This window comes from Daphnia magna, linkage group LG5 (genome assembly GCF_020631705.1).
Source record: "Daphnia magna isolate NIES linkage group LG5, ASM2063170v1.1, whole genome shotgun sequence".
Classification (NCBI taxonomy): domain Eukaryota; kingdom Metazoa; phylum Arthropoda; class Branchiopoda; order Diplostraca; family Daphniidae; genus Daphnia; species Daphnia magna.
The window spans coordinates 11,518,728-11,535,581 of NC_059186.1; the positions used below are offsets into that span (position 1 = coordinate 11,518,728).

The 16,854-nt window shown below is 42.6% G+C and overlaps 3 protein-coding genes across 5 annotated transcripts in view; 2 read left to right on the forward strand and 1 right to left on the reverse strand.

Moving 5' to 3' along the window:
- LOC123472445 (glutamate-gated chloride channel-like) overlaps positions 1-2,541 on the forward strand; it is a 39,109-nt gene extending 36,568 nt beyond the window's left edge. Inside the window, exon 13 of the mRNA XM_045173983.1 lies at positions 1,914-2,541. Within this exon, the coding sequence (XP_045029918.1) occupies positions 1,914-1,930 (17 nt within the window). The 3' untranslated portion in view covers positions 1,931-2,541. The remainder of the gene's footprint in view (positions 1-1,913) is intronic.
- The window catches only part of LOC116923185 (glutamate-gated chloride channel), a 20,673-nt gene extending 18,132 nt beyond the window's left edge, over positions 1-2,541 (forward strand). For all 3 annotated transcript variants that reach the window (XM_045173980.1, XM_032929663.2, XM_032929664.2), the window contains 2 exons: positions 923-1,126; positions 1,694-2,541. In XM_045173980.1, the coding sequence (XP_045029915.1) occupies positions 923-1,126; positions 1,694-1,930 (441 nt within the window). In that variant the 3' untranslated portion in view covers positions 1,931-2,541. The remainder of the gene's footprint in view (positions 1-922; positions 1,127-1,693) is intronic.
- On the reverse strand, positions 2,222-16,777 carry LOC116923183 (vacuolar protein sorting-associated protein 13). The gene is given in 25 exon segments (XM_032929658.2): positions 2,222-2,487; positions 2,578-2,736; positions 2,876-3,007; positions 3,258-3,372; positions 4,385-5,000; positions 5,070-5,288; positions 5,355-6,984; positions 7,741-7,794; positions 7,914-7,961; positions 8,087-8,302; positions 8,424-8,648; positions 8,722-8,851; positions 9,193-9,617; positions 9,680-12,492; positions 12,658-13,403; positions 13,458-13,566; positions 13,634-13,967; positions 13,969-13,985; positions 14,213-14,446; positions 14,511-14,979; positions 15,050-15,900; positions 15,962-16,156; positions 16,224-16,310; positions 16,402-16,525; positions 16,598-16,777. Coding segments are annotated over 24 exon segments (9,963 nt in total). The 5' UTR covers positions 16,502-16,525; positions 16,598-16,777; the 3' UTR covers positions 2,222-2,448.
- Positions 16,778-16,854: the final 77 nt, after the last annotated feature.

Sequence of the window (16,854 nt, forward strand, 5' to 3'; positions counted from 1 at the left end):
ACGTTTGACTACCGAAATGTTTCATTATTCGCTTGAAAAATAGCCTAGCTTTAAGACTTTATTATGACAAAGTAAGGGAAAAGATTTTCGGATAGTGTAACTTATTGCGAAAAATGTTTCATTCAAGACGGATCGATGCTCTGTTTTCACCGCAGCTTGGGGATCTCACGAAACAACGAGATGTGTTTCCTTCTGATGCAGTGAGATGCTTCAGAGCACAGAGTACAATACCGACATCGAATCCATCATTTGTCTTTGCTGGGGACTGATCATATTAAGTGGAACGTCGCTAAAAACTCTAGAAGGGTTTCCATGACGACCGTACGCGCTCGACGCCTTTTCACGCGAAAAATTTTGGCAGTTTTCGCCTCGGGAAACCCAAGAAACTTGGATTTTCTTCTCCATTTCGTGTTTTTTTCGTTTTTTCAAACTTCATATTTCCCGCTTTTATGAAAGCACATTTTTACGTCTTGGTGATAATTGCAGGCAATAGAACTAAAAGCAATTTAATGCTAATTATTCGCATGCGCCCAACTTGGTGGAATAACGCTCGTAGCCTAATAATCTCGATAACAACTTTTCCGACTATAACTTACTAATTTTGGAACTAACTGCTCGTCCCGACAAAATTTTTTTTTTTTTTAGAAAATACTATTCGTAGCAATTTTACTTGTTATAGTGCCGTTTCTGCGTTTAATCAGTTGCGAAGGGAGATTTGTTTCGCTGTTTGGTACGAATTTCCGTTCGCTTGTCCAATATCGTTCAATGAAAACGAACACAATTGGTCTTGGTACACAAAAGCGCAGTAGACGGAATTTCAATTCCGGCGTGAGTATGTGATAGGAGCGACACCGGATTCAAAATGCCGATATGATCGATTCGGAAATTGAATTCTTGATTGATTTTTTCCCCCTTTTTTTAGGCCATTGACGTGTGGACTGGTGTATGTTTGACGTTCGTCTTTGGAGCGCTGCTGGAATTCGCTTTGGTCAACTACGCTTCACGATCAGACGCGCATCGCGAGAAGATGAAAAAACAGCGCAAACAGTGGGAAATGGAACATCAAGCTGCTTTGGATGCGATGGCGGCCGACGGACTTCTCGATGATCGCAATTCTTTCGCTATGGTAAGTCCTTTTCATGCAAAAAAAATATAAGTTTGCATTTTGGGCTGCACAGTCGTTCGTAGGCGTAAAGCACTTGGATAGCTTTAAATTTCGAGGTTCAAACTACGAACGGAGGTTGTTTTTAAAGATACAGGCTGAGCTGTTTGTGCAAGTATTTTAGGGCAAGGATGCTTGTCACTATCAAAAGGATGAAAGGAAACTTTTATTTACGGGCATTTTGGTTAAACATTGGCGACGTTAAGGCTATGTATACGACAAGCCCATTCGGCAGCTGTTTATCAGTAAAACATCCATGGAGGTCGTGTAGGACTAGGAGATGTTCAATAGTAAAGCAATTCGCGTGCAAGAAGATGCATTTTTTTATGTGCAATTTGAAAAGGTAAAATGGACTTGCTGGGCAAGGTTGCGATCGTTTCGTGATTACTGGCCAACAGTAGTAGAAGAAATAGGTTGTCGACTTGTTGGGTCGTTTGATGCTGTAGGCAAAAGAGAAACAGTTTGATTAAAAACCGATGTGAAAAGCGGTGTTTTTAATTAACTTGTTTGGTTTTTCTTGTTGGTTCACAGAAACCTCTAGTTCCAGCAAGCACTGAAGTCATCTTCATGGAAGATGGTCGGGATCGTGGTCAACAGAGAAATGATGGGATGCCAACAGAAACGTGTTGTCGTACCTGGATAGGTACGTACACGTTGCGTTCGAAACGCATCGATGTCATCTCGCGTATCATCTTCCCTCTCGTATTTGCCGTGTTTAACATGGCATACTGGAGCACTTATCTCAATCAAGATGACGATACAATATAACAACCTCTTTATTTGTTTTCTCTTCCTTCTCTCCAAAAAGAAGAAAACAACAAATTATACCAAAATTTCATGTTCGTTTTTTTTTTTGCGCAATAACAACTGTCATTGCACGTGGCGTTATTTACTTGTACACGTAACTTAAGCAGTTTTTTTATATAACTGTAGTAAATTTTACGCTCTTTTTAACTGTGATTTGTATACAGTTGATTAGTAAATATTTCATTTCCCCGGTTTTGGTGTTGGATGACGACACTTTAAAAGTAGCCTAGTGCAAATCATTTTAGACGTTGATTGATATAATTAATATTATATTAAACTGAAGCTCACGGTAGTTGAATGATTTGTTTCGAAAGGGTCAAAGTTACGTGTTAGCCCGAGAATGCAAAATATTCAAAAGCAGATATTGAAACTAAATAATAAAAGAAACAAAAACAAAACAAAAAATTGCGATTTTTAACAGGCAGAATTGTAAAGGTGCGCTCGTGTCCAACTTTTTTCGCAATTCATCTTCCGCGTAGTTATGATTTCATCAATTTTTCAACTTTCTTCCGTATCATCTGTTAATAGATTACAAACGAATACTGTTAAAATACATTCAATCGTACAAACTTTGTGTGTTTCGATTCGCGAGTCTTTTTCTTCATTACCTCGCGTTTCTCTTGAGACTGAATGGTAACCAACTTCCCACTTTCGCTGCTCGTGAACAGTCCCAACACTTTCTTGTTGTTGCGCAAAGGGATGTAAAGTCCATTGGGATTGGATTGTGGAGGTTCTGTTAGTTCTTCCCATGGATGGCTCCATTCGACCTACGATCCAAGTTCAAATCAATACTTGCAGTTAACTGAAGAACGCCTTGAAAGCGCCCAATAAAACGCGCCCGTCGTACAACACCCAATTTTCCTCAAGCGTACAAAGGGGGGGAAGCAATAAAATAATCCAACGAACCTGCCATTGGCCAAAAAGATCGTGGGACATGAGCACAAGGCGACGATCTGTTACTAAAAGAGTCATCTTATTGTCCGTCACTGCGTGGTCCACGTAATAGTCCGTCTTGGAGAAACGTCCTTTATCCAGAATCTACAGTGAATAGATAAACGAGTACTGTAAAGCACACAGACCAAAGCATCAACGAGATAACACGGTTTTCACTAACATTTAAGTCGCTTTTAAACAAGAAAAGGACACAGCGAGTTACACGGGACATTACAAAGACCCCTTTCCATCGCACTGTGCGTAGAGTTGCGACAATCAATAGGGAAATTCCCTCACGCCCCAACAGTAAAAAAAAAAAAAAAAACTAAACAAAATCTCAAAAGGAAAAACTTACCTTTAGTAAACAATCGCCTTCGGCTTGATAGCGGATATAGGGCCTGACAATTCCATCCGGGTGTAGGAAGCGTGGCGGACGTAGGCGTGACAACTCCTCGTTGACATCAGCAGCTCTAGACACATAGACGGGACATTTTTAGGCGACAAAGAAATATGCAATAGACGGCCATTATTTAAATACTCTGTTCTAGTATTTAAATAACGGGCGCCTACTCCCTACCCATCCGCATACATCAAGGAAAATGGGGTAGACCTGCCAGTTTCCACGACCAGTAAAGACATAAATAAAACGGAACGGTGGCTTGCTCAGTTAACGAGTTATCTTCCATGGAAAGATTAAGTCAAAAGGATTTTCGCTGGCCATGAATCTACTTGACCGACATTTTTTAAAACTCCGGATCCTACCGGAATCTTAAATTGGAAAAACATCACTACAAAGAAGCGGACACCACTCAATCAGAGCTCCAAGAATAATGACATTTGTTAACAACCTCAACATTAACGAACGATTCAACCATCGAACGGAGGGAAAGCAAGGACTTGAAACAAGTAAAAGGATCGAATGAAATCAACGGATAGGCAATTCTCAATCCATTGCCAAACTGAATGAATTGATGCGCGCGGAATGCTAGTCTTCGTTCTTTCTTTTACGTCACTGACTCCCAAAAAAGATACGAGCCAATAATCAACGTTTCTCCCCCCCCCCCTTCTGAGAACCTGCATTAATTTCTTGGCGCTTAATTTGCTACACCACGCAAAAAATCTACTTCATAAACGATTACGGGAAACGGGACTTTTCGCTCTATTGATTTCCTACAGAGCTGGTACTCTACTTTTAATCAAACATGCGAACTAAAATATTAAAGATTATCGCACGGTTCACTTAGACCTGAAAGTTTCAAGGATCCCACCTATTCGATGATGCCCAAATGTTTTGTTTTCTTCCGCTTCGTATACTATGTCTTCAACCGTGATGACGTAAACCCTAATCGCAGAGAGCGTCCAAGGTCCTTTTTTTTTTGCAATCGGCCTGGGTAAATGGGCTGGACGCTAGACCCTTGCCACTAATGGACAACGCCGGCAGGGGGAAAGAAAGAAAAAAAACGAATTTTCTCGTCCACTTACTTTTTCATAGCGTCCAATGATCCGCTGGCAAAGTCAGCGATGGCAGCAGTCGGTCGCGTCACAAGCCCAACCACGCCTTTCCCGATTCCTGTAAAGAAACCGCCTACTCCTTGCTGCTGGGCTCCCTCGATCGGACGCATTACAACTCCCGAAACGCCCTCCATGAGGCCCATGAAAAGGCCTTTGCCTCCGAGGGCTAAATTTTCACCAATGTCATGTGGACGACGTAACAAAGTTTCTCTTCGATTCTTCTGATAGTCCTCGTCAAATGTTAAGAAAGACAATCCTTTGCCGAGAGTTCCGGCGATCTTTGAACCTGCTCCGGCCAAGCCTCCCAGCGTATGTCCTACTAGACTGCGGGCGCCCAAAGCTAAACCTTCTACAAACTCTCCAGGTCCCTGGATGGCACCTTGGAAGGGTTCGTAGAAGAGCTGTTCTACGCCTTGCGAGATTCCCAAGGCCAGTCCGAATGGATTTCCAATTACGTCTAATCCAAAGACGAGGACGTAAAACTGTTTGGCAGCTTGGCCGGTATAATGCCATTGCAAGTCTCGGGCCAGCTGCTGCCAGCTAAGGAAAATATCGTTGCGCTCGAAGAAACCCAGGCGGAAGACAACTGCGGAATGACAATGGCCCGGCGTTAAACTGGCTCTTTTAAAAAATGATTTGTGATCTTAAGCATTACCATCTTGCACTTCCGTCAAACTGACGCCGACGCTCTGCACCAGCAAATTAAACAACTGACTCGCGGGATCTTTGTTGGTCTGTTGGTGGGAAGAGCTAACTGCACTCCCGCTGCCAGTATTAGAGAAGCTCAGATGGATCTTCAATGGAGACAAGTGTAACATCTTGAAATAATTTTCTGGGGCTTTGTCGTTAAGCAAACGGGTCCTCTCGTGCAATCCTAAAGAATTCAGAAAAAAATCACATTTACCTGTTCTTTATTTTGAACGAGAAAAAAAAGGTATACCTTGTTTCGCTAACTCAATGTCCATTTCGACGTTTTTCTTATGTTCCAATTCTGATACAAGTTCGTTTTCATTGACAAACAATGATCCCACTCCATTGACGAGCGACATGTCGACGCGAAAGTGACACTCTTGCACCAACAGTTTGAAGTACTCGTACTGTTGAACATCCGTCTGTTGACCGAGCAACTCGACAATGCTGATTTCGACAAACGGATGCGGAATAGATTCCGTGGCAATACTACGAGGCGGAGGAACGGGAGCAAACACGATGGGAAACACGCAGTCTTCCAGCTGATTATCGATCTGGAGTTTGTTGAGACGGGCATGAACAAGTCGACGGTTGCAGTACGTCTCAAGAAGCAACTCCAGTCCGGATCGGTAGCTACGTCGAAGTAATCGTTCTTTGGGCTTGTAAACTCTCAATTCTTTAAAATCGACTAGAAGGCGGCCGCCATCCAATTCACGCCGACTGCCCGTGTCAATACCGGCTGCCAAATTGCGTGTATACTGTTGGTAGGCCTCTTCGAGCATCTCGTTATGGCGGATGATGACCGCACGGTAGATTGGCCGCATCATATTCATTTTGGCTGTTTCCCAAATGATACCCGAACTCGTGATTCCAGCGTACAAAATTTCACGCCGGTGAATGTTGTCAACTAACGAGATGCCAAGCCCGTGAAGTGATACAGTGACGCTCTGCTCAACCGGTTCGGCTGTGCTAACGTTGCGCTGTTGGAAGGCGAGCGTTTTGTCATCGGTGAAGAGCAGGACGCGTTGCCTTCCGTGCAAAAACGAAATCCATTTTAGCGATCCAGCAGGACTATCGAAAGTGCCACTAGCACTGCGCGTGATGTCTCGTCCACTAAACTCGCGTTTGAAACCACAAGTACCCCATGTCAAGTTCCTCGCTCCGTTGGGTTGCATCCAAGTATAGTAGGTAGCATGATGGGGGGCAAGTTCCATGGACGTCGATCCATCATTCGATTCGCTTATGCTCACAGGGATTTGTGAATGGTTGACCAACAGAAGAGGAGCTCGACCGTCTTCGTACGGGTGGCAGACGATGATGACTGACGACTCTGAGACCTGGAAGTCTATGAAGAGTCCACCGTAGCCGTTGTTCAACCGCAACAGCGTGGGTTTGGGGTTATCCAGCGATAGGGCGAGCGTTTCTTCCATTGTGCCTGCGACTCGGAAAACTAACCACTTTTGGGGAAAGCGTGGCCAAAACGGAACAGATTGACTGGTTCCAAGGGCAAACCAATCCCGACGTGGGGCGGGAGTCGATGATCGAGGACCCACTTCTCGTACCTCATACACGTCAATATCAAACGGAGCCAAATTGGAGAGAATATAATACGGAGTGAATACGACTTGCTTTGTTAACCCTTCGTGACTTAGTTGCACCGTCACTCCCAATTGGTAGCACGAAGGATTATCACCGTCTTCTGTCTTGCAAGTCACAAGTCCCGAGCTACCAGCCACATCAAGGGAGAATCGATCCGACCAATTTGAATCCTCCACACGTATCATTGCAGTCTTCTTTTCAAAGAAGGATTTAGCACGGAAGGAAAACAAAACAGGATCAATCATATTCTCCGGGTGATAAATGCAATTGTCCTCTTCGCCCTATTGATTGAGTAGGCAATCAAAAAAAGAAGAAAAGAAAACGAGATTGATCATTGGTTTTGGATGGATCAAAGCGGGAAAAAACAATTCTTGCAATTTAAAGAAAACATGTAAAGCATAGCCCAAAAATACATGAAGCACAGCGCAAAGTTAAAGCAATCACGGCTATACATTTCGTAGTCGCAGGATAGGATCATCAGACTAACGAAAAACAACTACATCTATTCTAATGGTGGACAACATGACGTTTGCACAAAATTCTTTGGTTTTTTTTTTTCTCTCGCATTCTATCGGTTTTGGCAAAGTTAGCCACCAAGTTAATTGCGGAACAGGTAAAAATCAAAGCTGACGACATATTTTTTTTAGACGATCGTAACCTCCACATTGCAAATTGTTCGTAGAAGGCATTATTAACCAGCGGACAGAAGCCACACGAAGAGAGTCAAGGAAACTCACATTACTTTATGTGATTAGGAAACAACATTCTTTAGCATTCCGGCGTTCCTTTCCGATTTTTCCCCATTTCCTCTCCACCCTGATGCCCGATTCTTTATCGTGGTCAAGTCAATCAAGTTAGTGATGAGCAAATCATTGAGAGAGAGAGAGAGAGAGAGAGAGAGAGAGAGAGAGAATAAATAATAAAAATAATAAAACAAACCGCTGGATGAGGCTATGCAATAAGGATTCACAATCATTACGGACAGGAGGGTCGAAGAAAAAAAAAAAGGGGGGGAGAGTTGCTGATCGTTAACTCACCAAGGATGTCGCCAACGAGGCAACGGACCTTAAAGAAACCGTGGAAGCCCAGCGCTGTTCAATCATAAATAACCCAATGCCAAAAGAAAAATATTGTTCTGAAAAAAATAACTGAATAGGGGAGAAGACCGAAGCGGATCTAAGCTTAAGTTTTGATGACCTGGGTTATTTACCTTCAATGATTTGCGCACCTTCGCCTTTTTAGACGACTTGCCGGAATGCTGGAATGTACAGAGAACACACACGCTACAGATAAGGCGAACTCGAAAAGGCTTATTCTCCACATGGCACATTGAGAAGGCGTCGATTTTTCTCCGTCCTGTTAATAAATGGGAAGTCATCTTACCTTATAAGCCAACAAAAGGCCGGTGTTGTTGATCATCCAGAACGGGCAGTAGACAGTCATGTGAACAGTCTGATCTTTAACGGTAGAAAAGACGCCCAAATCTAAAGTTGCCTTCGCTGAACCGTCGTACGAGGTCAGACTCCATACGGATAACTCTGCTGGAATTGGACGAATTTCTTCTTTGCATGCCCAGTCACGTTCCAAATAGTTCTTCAACTAAAAAGGTAATTTGAAAAATAAAAAGATTAAGCTTCAATCATTTCACATTGAACATCTTCTCGCTCTTCTAACATGGTGAATAATTTTTGAAGCAGAAAAGTTCAGGACCGCCCATTACCTTCAATACCACATAGGCAGCTCCAGGCTCTACTGAGGAGAGATAACTACTACCCCCCGGTGGCACAATCAGTTCGTTCACAGCACCGCACGTAAGAATATAAAGCGGCACCGGCAACGAATTATGCAAAATAACTGTCGGGCGCAGATGGATCGCATAACAAAAGCTGTTCAACGTTTTCTTTCGGGTGTCTTCCAGATAAATGTGTTCAACATTGCCCGTCACCTGTGCTCAAGTAAACAAAACAACAAAACAAAATAGAACAATTTTAACTCAAAGTTTACTCTTTAATTGTTACCTGCATGAAGAATGGGTCTTCATTGTTAGAAGCCCTCGAAGATTGTCGTGAACTGCACTGCAACACTTTGTTTATGGTGTTCTGACGTTGAAGATCTCGCCATACAAAAGGTACAATCGAAACACCATATCTAGACAATTTTAAAAGATTACTATCCGGACGTCAGCTTTTCAACAGCGAACTCATAAGCATTCGCGACACGTGTTTCCAGCGCTTAGATTACATTAAACTTGTAAACGGCTATTAAATGCTACGCGCGTGCACGCAGCTCAAAAACGCTGTAAACGAATCGGACAGACAAGGAATACGTAATTCCATCGATAAGTCATTTCCGAGTCGTTTGTCGGCGATTGGACTTAACGTATTCTTTTGCCTCCGGTCTCCGGCGGTGTCAAGTTACACATGGACAACTTATTAACAGCAGCCTTTAGGTAAGAAACGGGATAGGTATATGACCTTAATAGGACTTACCCTAGAGGACTGAAGAAAAGTTCGCCAGTTGGAGTATACAGAGCGAATAATGGGACATTGAGGACGCCGCATTTTTCCACGCGACCCACTCCATTGACTTCATTGCCTGTCTTGGTCATGTAATAGACATCAATGGGCTGTTGAAAATGATTGTGGATTTGAACGAGGCCCCGGAATGTAATGGAGCGGAAACCAAAATCGTTGCAAATATCCGCTACAATTCCGATATTCTCATCCTTTGTTGATTTACCGGCCGGTAAGTAACGACGGCTGGAACGGCTTACGGGAATTCCGCCATTTTGGTATGAAAGCTCTGGAATTTTGACTTTCAACATCCGTTCGTTTTCAGTCTCTTCGCTCAGAACAGAACGCGTACGCATTTTAGGTTTCAATTTCAATCCAATTTTCGATCCGGATTCAAGAATCTAGGAAACATTTGAACGTGTTTATATCTTACGAGTAATTTTATAAAACGTAATAATATTACCAGCTCTTTAGCATCTGTGATTGAGGCATCGTCAACGGTGAAATCTGAATCTTGTAGAATAACAACCACATTTTTGTCCAGCTGATTGTTGACCACGTAAAGCGAAGGCGGAAGCAGATCCCGTTTGAAAAACTTTTGATTAACAGCGTCGCTAAAGGCTTTTCCCAGCAAAGAAACAACATCAAGAAAGCTGCGGGTAACAGTTAATTCCATTGTGTCTGCTGATTCAAATTTAATTTCCATTTTAGATGACGGACGATTTTCAAATTCAAATCCATCCCAATCATCGACAACTTTCTGCATCTTTATCGTCAATTCCCACGGTCTCAACCGAACCGGTCCTAACCGGGTGCAGTCCACGGGTTCAAGAAGAGGTTCCCATAAGGCCAATCTGCTATTGTAATAGCCAGCCTGAAGATTAAGACTTGCTGTCAATTCTAGAAGTGAACTCCAATTCTTCACGTTGGCACTCATCCTACTCTCGAGCAGAACTAAAGGCGATGTTCGGTTTCCTTGGCCCGTTTCAATCATCATTTCAAAATGATTGAAAACTACAATCATGTGCTCGCTGCGAATCCGTTTTGGGGGGGTATCTGGAACTAGGGCCATGTTATCATCTCCTACAAGTTCGTGTGCTTCTTCACCGATTTCAGTTTCGAGAAAAGGGAAGTTAAAGAAACCTAAAGGTTTCATTTCCCATAGGTTTGTCCATGAAGCAAAGGAAATTTCTTCTTTATCCTTTTCTTCTTCTTCTTCTCCTCCGAGTGACGAGTCATCACTGCCTGTCAGAGCCATGCTCTTGCTGACACTCGCTAGTAATGCGATTGTTCCTGGTGAGACACTTAGTGTCACGTCACCTATGTTTACATCCACTTGAGAAGCTTGCTCATCTTCGCACAATTTCGCTTTGACAGCTAACCAGCACGGGCTCAGGACTGTCGCCATTGTTCCCTGACGATGATGGGGATTGAAAAGACAAGAATAAATATGGAGCTTAGACACGTCTCCCGAGATGTCCATTGCTTGAGGCAGCATTAAAACATTCAACTTCATTTCGAAATTGAGAACCAGAGCATTGGTATCCAGGCAATCGATTCGATCCACCAGAAAAATGTCGGGCTTGTCCACACGTACAGTGACGGACATCAACGATATTGATTGAGGTTTCTTGCTGCGAACTGGTGCGACGTGCGACGAACTCGTCGGTCTGGTTGGTTTAACTGGTGGGGCAGCTTTAGGTTTAGGCAGTCCAGCTGTGAAGAAATTCAGTAGTCGCAACAAGTAACTTGGACAGAGAATCAAAGTGAATCCGCACAGATGTACGTCGACTTTCGAGTCTTGCTGCTTTTCCTGTTGGAAATCAATCAACAACATTTGCTGCTGTGGATTGATGCTAGATTCAGTCGGATAGAGAAGGCGATTGATTGGTCTCTCCACCAAACGTTTCAATGACGAGCTCGGAGTGCCTGGAGTAGTCGGGGATGAAATACCAGAAGTTGATTGCAACAACGGTCTTGTGTCTTCAATCAAAAGTGAGTGTAGTGTGACTTTCGATTGGATCGACAAATCAGACATCAATTGGCCGGAGACAACGAATCCTTGCAAAGCTAATTTAGATAAAGGACGTTCCAGTTTCGCAGAGAATGTCATTTCTTTCTTGGGGACAACATTTGTAAAAAGCTCCATTTTTATTTCTGCTAATTTAATCGAAAATGCCACCGAGACTCGCGTAGGTCCGTAACGCTGCAAGATACTATCGGCCGAAAGTTCCGACGACTGTGATGATAAAAGCGGACTTTCCGTAGATGTTGCTTTTCCTTGAACGGTGCTTGTTGGTCGGCTAGACTCCCGATCTCTTATTTCTGTATGCTCCAATTCAAGCAGCTGTTGTTTTCCTTCTTCCAAATTGTCGAAGACGATTTGCATCAGTTTGCGGTAAACGAATTCGCTGACAACAATGCTGACTTTGCCTAATTCTACGTCCACTCGGAGGTCTGGTTCATCGCTATACCAAGAGCTTGTTAAATTCCTCACTAAGTCGAGGTTGAAGGTCAGCGGCTCGATGAGTTCTCTCTCTGATTTGACTTTCATGCCATCGACAACGGCCAAAAAGATGCGCAGCTCCTGTAGATTTAAACTGATGGAATCCATGATGGCTGGAGAACCGATTTCGTTGCGGACTTTTCTCAAATCGAATCGATTTTTCAAAGTAAAATGCCCAAGATCAATAATGAGAGCATCTGTACTATTTGATCTCTGAGGGACAATGATGTAAGGCGCTTGAAACTCAATATCTAGCAAGATACGAGTCGCTTTGACGTAGACTTTCTGCATGTTTTCCTTGGCAGCCGTAGCTGCAGCCGATGAGGCTTCAATGAGAGCTTCTTTGCCGGCCTGGAAATGGTTGACGAAGGCCAGCAAATCCCTCACAAAGCTGCTAAGATAGACTGCTTTCATGCGACTCATCTTCAAGTGGACAGCCAAGTCAACTTTGTTCATATCGATGAAGTTCACGTCCTCCGTAGCATTATTGAAAATCTTCACATTTAACTGAATGGCTCGCCCGTCCACGACTGAAGCAATCTCACGATAAAGTGAGTCGCCATTGGGGTTCGCAATTCGGAATTCGTCGAGTCCCGCTTCGAAAACTATATGTGACGCGCGTACGCTAGTTTCCATCTCCAATCCACTGATTGTAATTTCAGTCAGACGTAACTGCCGTGTCAGCATGTTTACTCGGAAGCGATGGAACTGGGCTTTCAACTGGAAGTCCACGATTTCACCGGAGATGTCACGTCGTTTCCTTTCTTTATCTAGCTCAAAATGAATTCAAAATTTGTTAGTCACATGGCAGAGGAAACTGTTCTTCTATCCACTAAGCTACAAACTAAAAATTACCTCTCCACTTGGCAGCTTAAAGAATCGAACCAATTCATTCAATAAGAGAATGGAAAAGAGGTAGATGAAATAAAACTAACCTTCGGCAGCCAGAAGTTTAACAGGCTGGGTTCTAAGGAAATTTTCGGTATCAGTTGAAGTGGCACGCTGAACAGAACTGATGCTATCGATCCGCGAGTTGATATCCTTACTGAGTTGGAGAAGATCAATGACAGCTTCCTGGTGGAAATCACAATCCAGTGATGAGATGACTACTTCCAGCTTTCTTGCCACCGACTTGTGCCTGGCATGGAATTCGGGAGAGTGTTTGTCAACGTCCACGAAGCGAACAGAAAGCAATTCTTTGGAAGAATCGTGGCTATTGATCATTTTGACACTTCTTTGACTCTCATCAATCGCCATATGGTCGACGAAGTTAAGGCTTAAATCTTTCAAAGTGAGATCAATGACGGTTTCAAAAACTTTCTTTGTGCAAACCATCGCCAAGCTCTCCATTCCAAAAGAAAGAACAGGTTTTGAGGCTTGATCATCTAGGCCAACTGATAAACTTAATCGGACGTCCTGGAACTCGAACCGCAGCATCAAGTCTGCAGGTTGAACAAGTTCGTCGTTGCTTAATTGGACTTCTTTAGAGTCTGACGGATGTTGACCATCTTCGTTGTTTGCAACTTTGAAAACGTTTTCCAAATGTTCTAAGGCACTATCATCACTGCTAATTCGAGTTGGCAGCTCCGCCCCTGTAGCAACCGAGCCCACAAATTCATTTGAAGTGTTGTCAGCAGCAAGCGAGGGAATGCTTTTTAATACAGCAGCAAAATTCACCAATCTGAAAACATATGAGAGTATTATCTCTATTTCACAAGGAAAATTTTATATTTACCTCGTGTCTATAACATCTATATGGATGGATGGAAGTTGTCCTGAAACTTTCAACTTGGGGAGACGAGGGTCGTCAAGCAGGAGACATTTTTCTACGATTAACTCAATGCCTACAAAAAGCAGAATGTTATAACTTCTTCGATAGCGAAATTTTACCAGGTACAAAAAACTACTCACTCATCGGTTTTAGTATGAAATGATCTGTTTTGGTTCGTTTGACTAGATTGGTCCAATCTTCATTGGGTAACACGGAAATGACCTGGACGTCACGAAGGTCGAGGGAGAATTTATCATAACTATTTTTCAGCATTTCCTCCATGATGTCTTGCTCTGTACTTCCAACGCGCATTAGTTGATTCACTAGTGACCCTTCACTTCGTTTTTTGGCATCGACACTCTTGAAGGAAAAATTTCCCATATTGCATAGGATTTTGCCACCATTGTTCTTAAGGCATCCTCCGGATGGTAAAATTAGATAGGATCCTTTGATATTAACATCAACGTCCATGACAGGCATGGTTCTGAATAGCTGCAAGCGTAAAGTAAAATACCGTGTTTTATATTAAATGCTATTTACATGTAGTTTGGACATCTAAGTTAGCAAAGTAAGTAGACATCTACCCGATCCCTTAGAGGGACCTCGGTCTAAACTTGGATATGAAACAACCTCTTCTCAGGGAAAATGCAAACATTCGCGTTCAGCTTTGATAACTTAGACTTCCAATGTTTTCAGAGCGATAAATATGTATATATTACCATATTCCAAACCCAGGGCGGACGTTTTCTTCAAATCTTCCAGCTTCTGTCTGGCAGCGGCCGTAAGTTGCGTAAGCTGCGAAGCCTCTTTTGACTCGAACATGGCACTTACTTTTTCAAGTGTTTTCACATCGTAAGTAATTAGCAATGGTTCCGCCGCTAATCGAACCCTCTGGTCACAACTCTCATCCAACGGGTTCGTTTCGTAGACTAGACTTAGGATTTCTCTATTGGCTAAATAGCGAAAACGAACAGGTTAAGATAAAACGTAAATACTCCAGTTCAGATTTTAAGTTACCTTCTAACGGACGAACGAGGCTAGGTATATCGCCATTTTGTGGGGTTCCGTCTATGACAAAGTCTCCAACTTTGACGGTGGCCTGAAGAGCTTGCGCAACCGGCCGTTGCTCTACAGTGGCTTCCACTCTACTAAGACTAGAGAGCAAGATAACTGGCTGCTTGGTATTCGTGTTATCATGTAATAGTATGACGAGTTTCTTAAGAAAAAACTCGAAACGGTTTTCGACAAATGTTTTGGGGAAAATGGCAGGAACAGCATTTTCTTCATAGCCAATTGCGCTGTAAAGCTTGGCTTTTTCAGCAGGTGTCATTTCTGCTTGCAGACTTTTAACAACACTGTCTGTTTCAGGGCTAATGGTTGAAGATGAGGCTTCAGATCCGAACCAGCCGCTAAACCAGCCTTTGCTTTTTTTCTGCGCTTCGGCTTCATCTTTGATTTTTTGTTCACTGGCCCGTATTCGTTCCACCTTGATTGCAAATTCATCAAATCATTAAAGAAAAAATGACCCAATTGAATATCATGAGCAACTGCGTTACCTGTACTTCTGCCTGTCGCCTAGCCAAGGTAATATTAAATACGTCGAGATGGTCTTCCAGTTCTTCTAAGTTCTTTTTAAGCCGCAAATCTTCTTTCTTTTGTCCAAGTTTTGTTTTGTATAGTTCGATGTAACGACGTACCAAGTTCCTATGTTCCCTCATATGAGACCATCGCCAATTTCTTCTCCTACGACGAACATTTTCTTCCAACACGCACTGATAAGCGAAAAGCCACCAGTACTTGGCATACTTCTTGTAGCCACTAATGACGGGCCGATACTTGCGGTATGGCGAACCTCGGTTCAACCTTTCTATGTTGCCTAAGAAACCAACAATGTCTTTGTATTGATTCGGCGTCAGCCCCATAGATATTTCTTCCATCGTTAGATTGAGGAAGATTTTAGGGATCGTGTAGTTTGAACCATCCAATTCTGGTCGAGTGTTGATTCGCAATTTGGCGTACGATGTTATAGGACCCGCAATGTAGGAGTTTTCGTATGGTCTCGCATGGGCGTTTGCTATCCCCTTACGAAAATACTCCACTTGGCTTTGGCTATTCATTTTGCTCAGAAGATTGGTCGTGTTACTGAGCCAGTATATAGAAAGACATTCCAGACTTAATAGCTTGAAGAACTGCTTAGACGGCTCAGAAATGAGAGTCGGGTTCCATGAGCTATCCGTGCTTTCAAGGGCCAGTTTTTTCAAAGTTATGCCAAACGCAAACGGACGACTGGGATCGGTTATACTGTCCTCAAATCTAATGTGAACGTCTTCAACCGTCACGAGTAGATTTTGGAGAATTTGAGCTGCTAATTTAGCTACGAAACCATCACTTTCTTGGGGGCTGTCGACTGAAATTAAATAATGGACATGAAGCTTCTCCGCTGGACATTTCGCGAAAATTAATCTTACCTGCCGTTTCCCTTGCTTTGGCTTCCTCAATCAGAGCTAGCTGTCTCTCCTTAGCCTCCTTAGTGGCAATTCTTTCTTTATCTGCATCAAAGGCAACAGCCTGATTGGGAATGGCCAATAAATAGAGACCTTTGATACAAACTTGCGTCCTAGAAGCATAAATATTTGTCCATGGTATTTTCAGTACAAGCTCATCTAAAAGAAAAAAACATTGAAATAAAAATAAAAAATAAATATGTAATTAAAAAGAGCAACATTTCACCTATATGACCAGCCACAGTTTTCACAGGCAGGTCCAAGTCATCAAGGGCACTCTGCTTCAAGACAAGTCGGTTTAGCACAACATCACCTACATAAAAATGTCATAGTTATATTGATATTGAAGACATCATCCCAAGAATATTTTTGACAAGCAATTAGGATTAGGTAAGAAAACTCACCACCAAGGAGTCCCAGTTTCAATTGGGAACTATTAAGATTTTCGATATAGGCGCCGAGAAACTTATTCAGTTGACTTGACACCACCGTTTCGAACACCATTTTTGTATTCAAGTAAAAAACTCACTATTTGTAAATAGATTTTTTTTTTTTTAGATTATGGTTATTACAATGAAATTTTTTTGCAATTTGACTTACGAAACTTATACGGTTTACCATCCATTAATACGTAGATCACACCACATAGATCACGTCTACGTTAAAAAAACAACCGATAATGCGTTCAAAGCTTTTTTTATCTTTCCCAGTACAAATATACAATGTAACACAGCAGAGTAGCAAAGTTTACATGTGACTAAGCAACACTTTGTTGATTACTCAGCAGCTGAGTTTTTAAGCAGACGAAAAGCCAGCTCTGTTGTCAGATCATAAGGGTTGTTTGTCGTAAAAAAGTG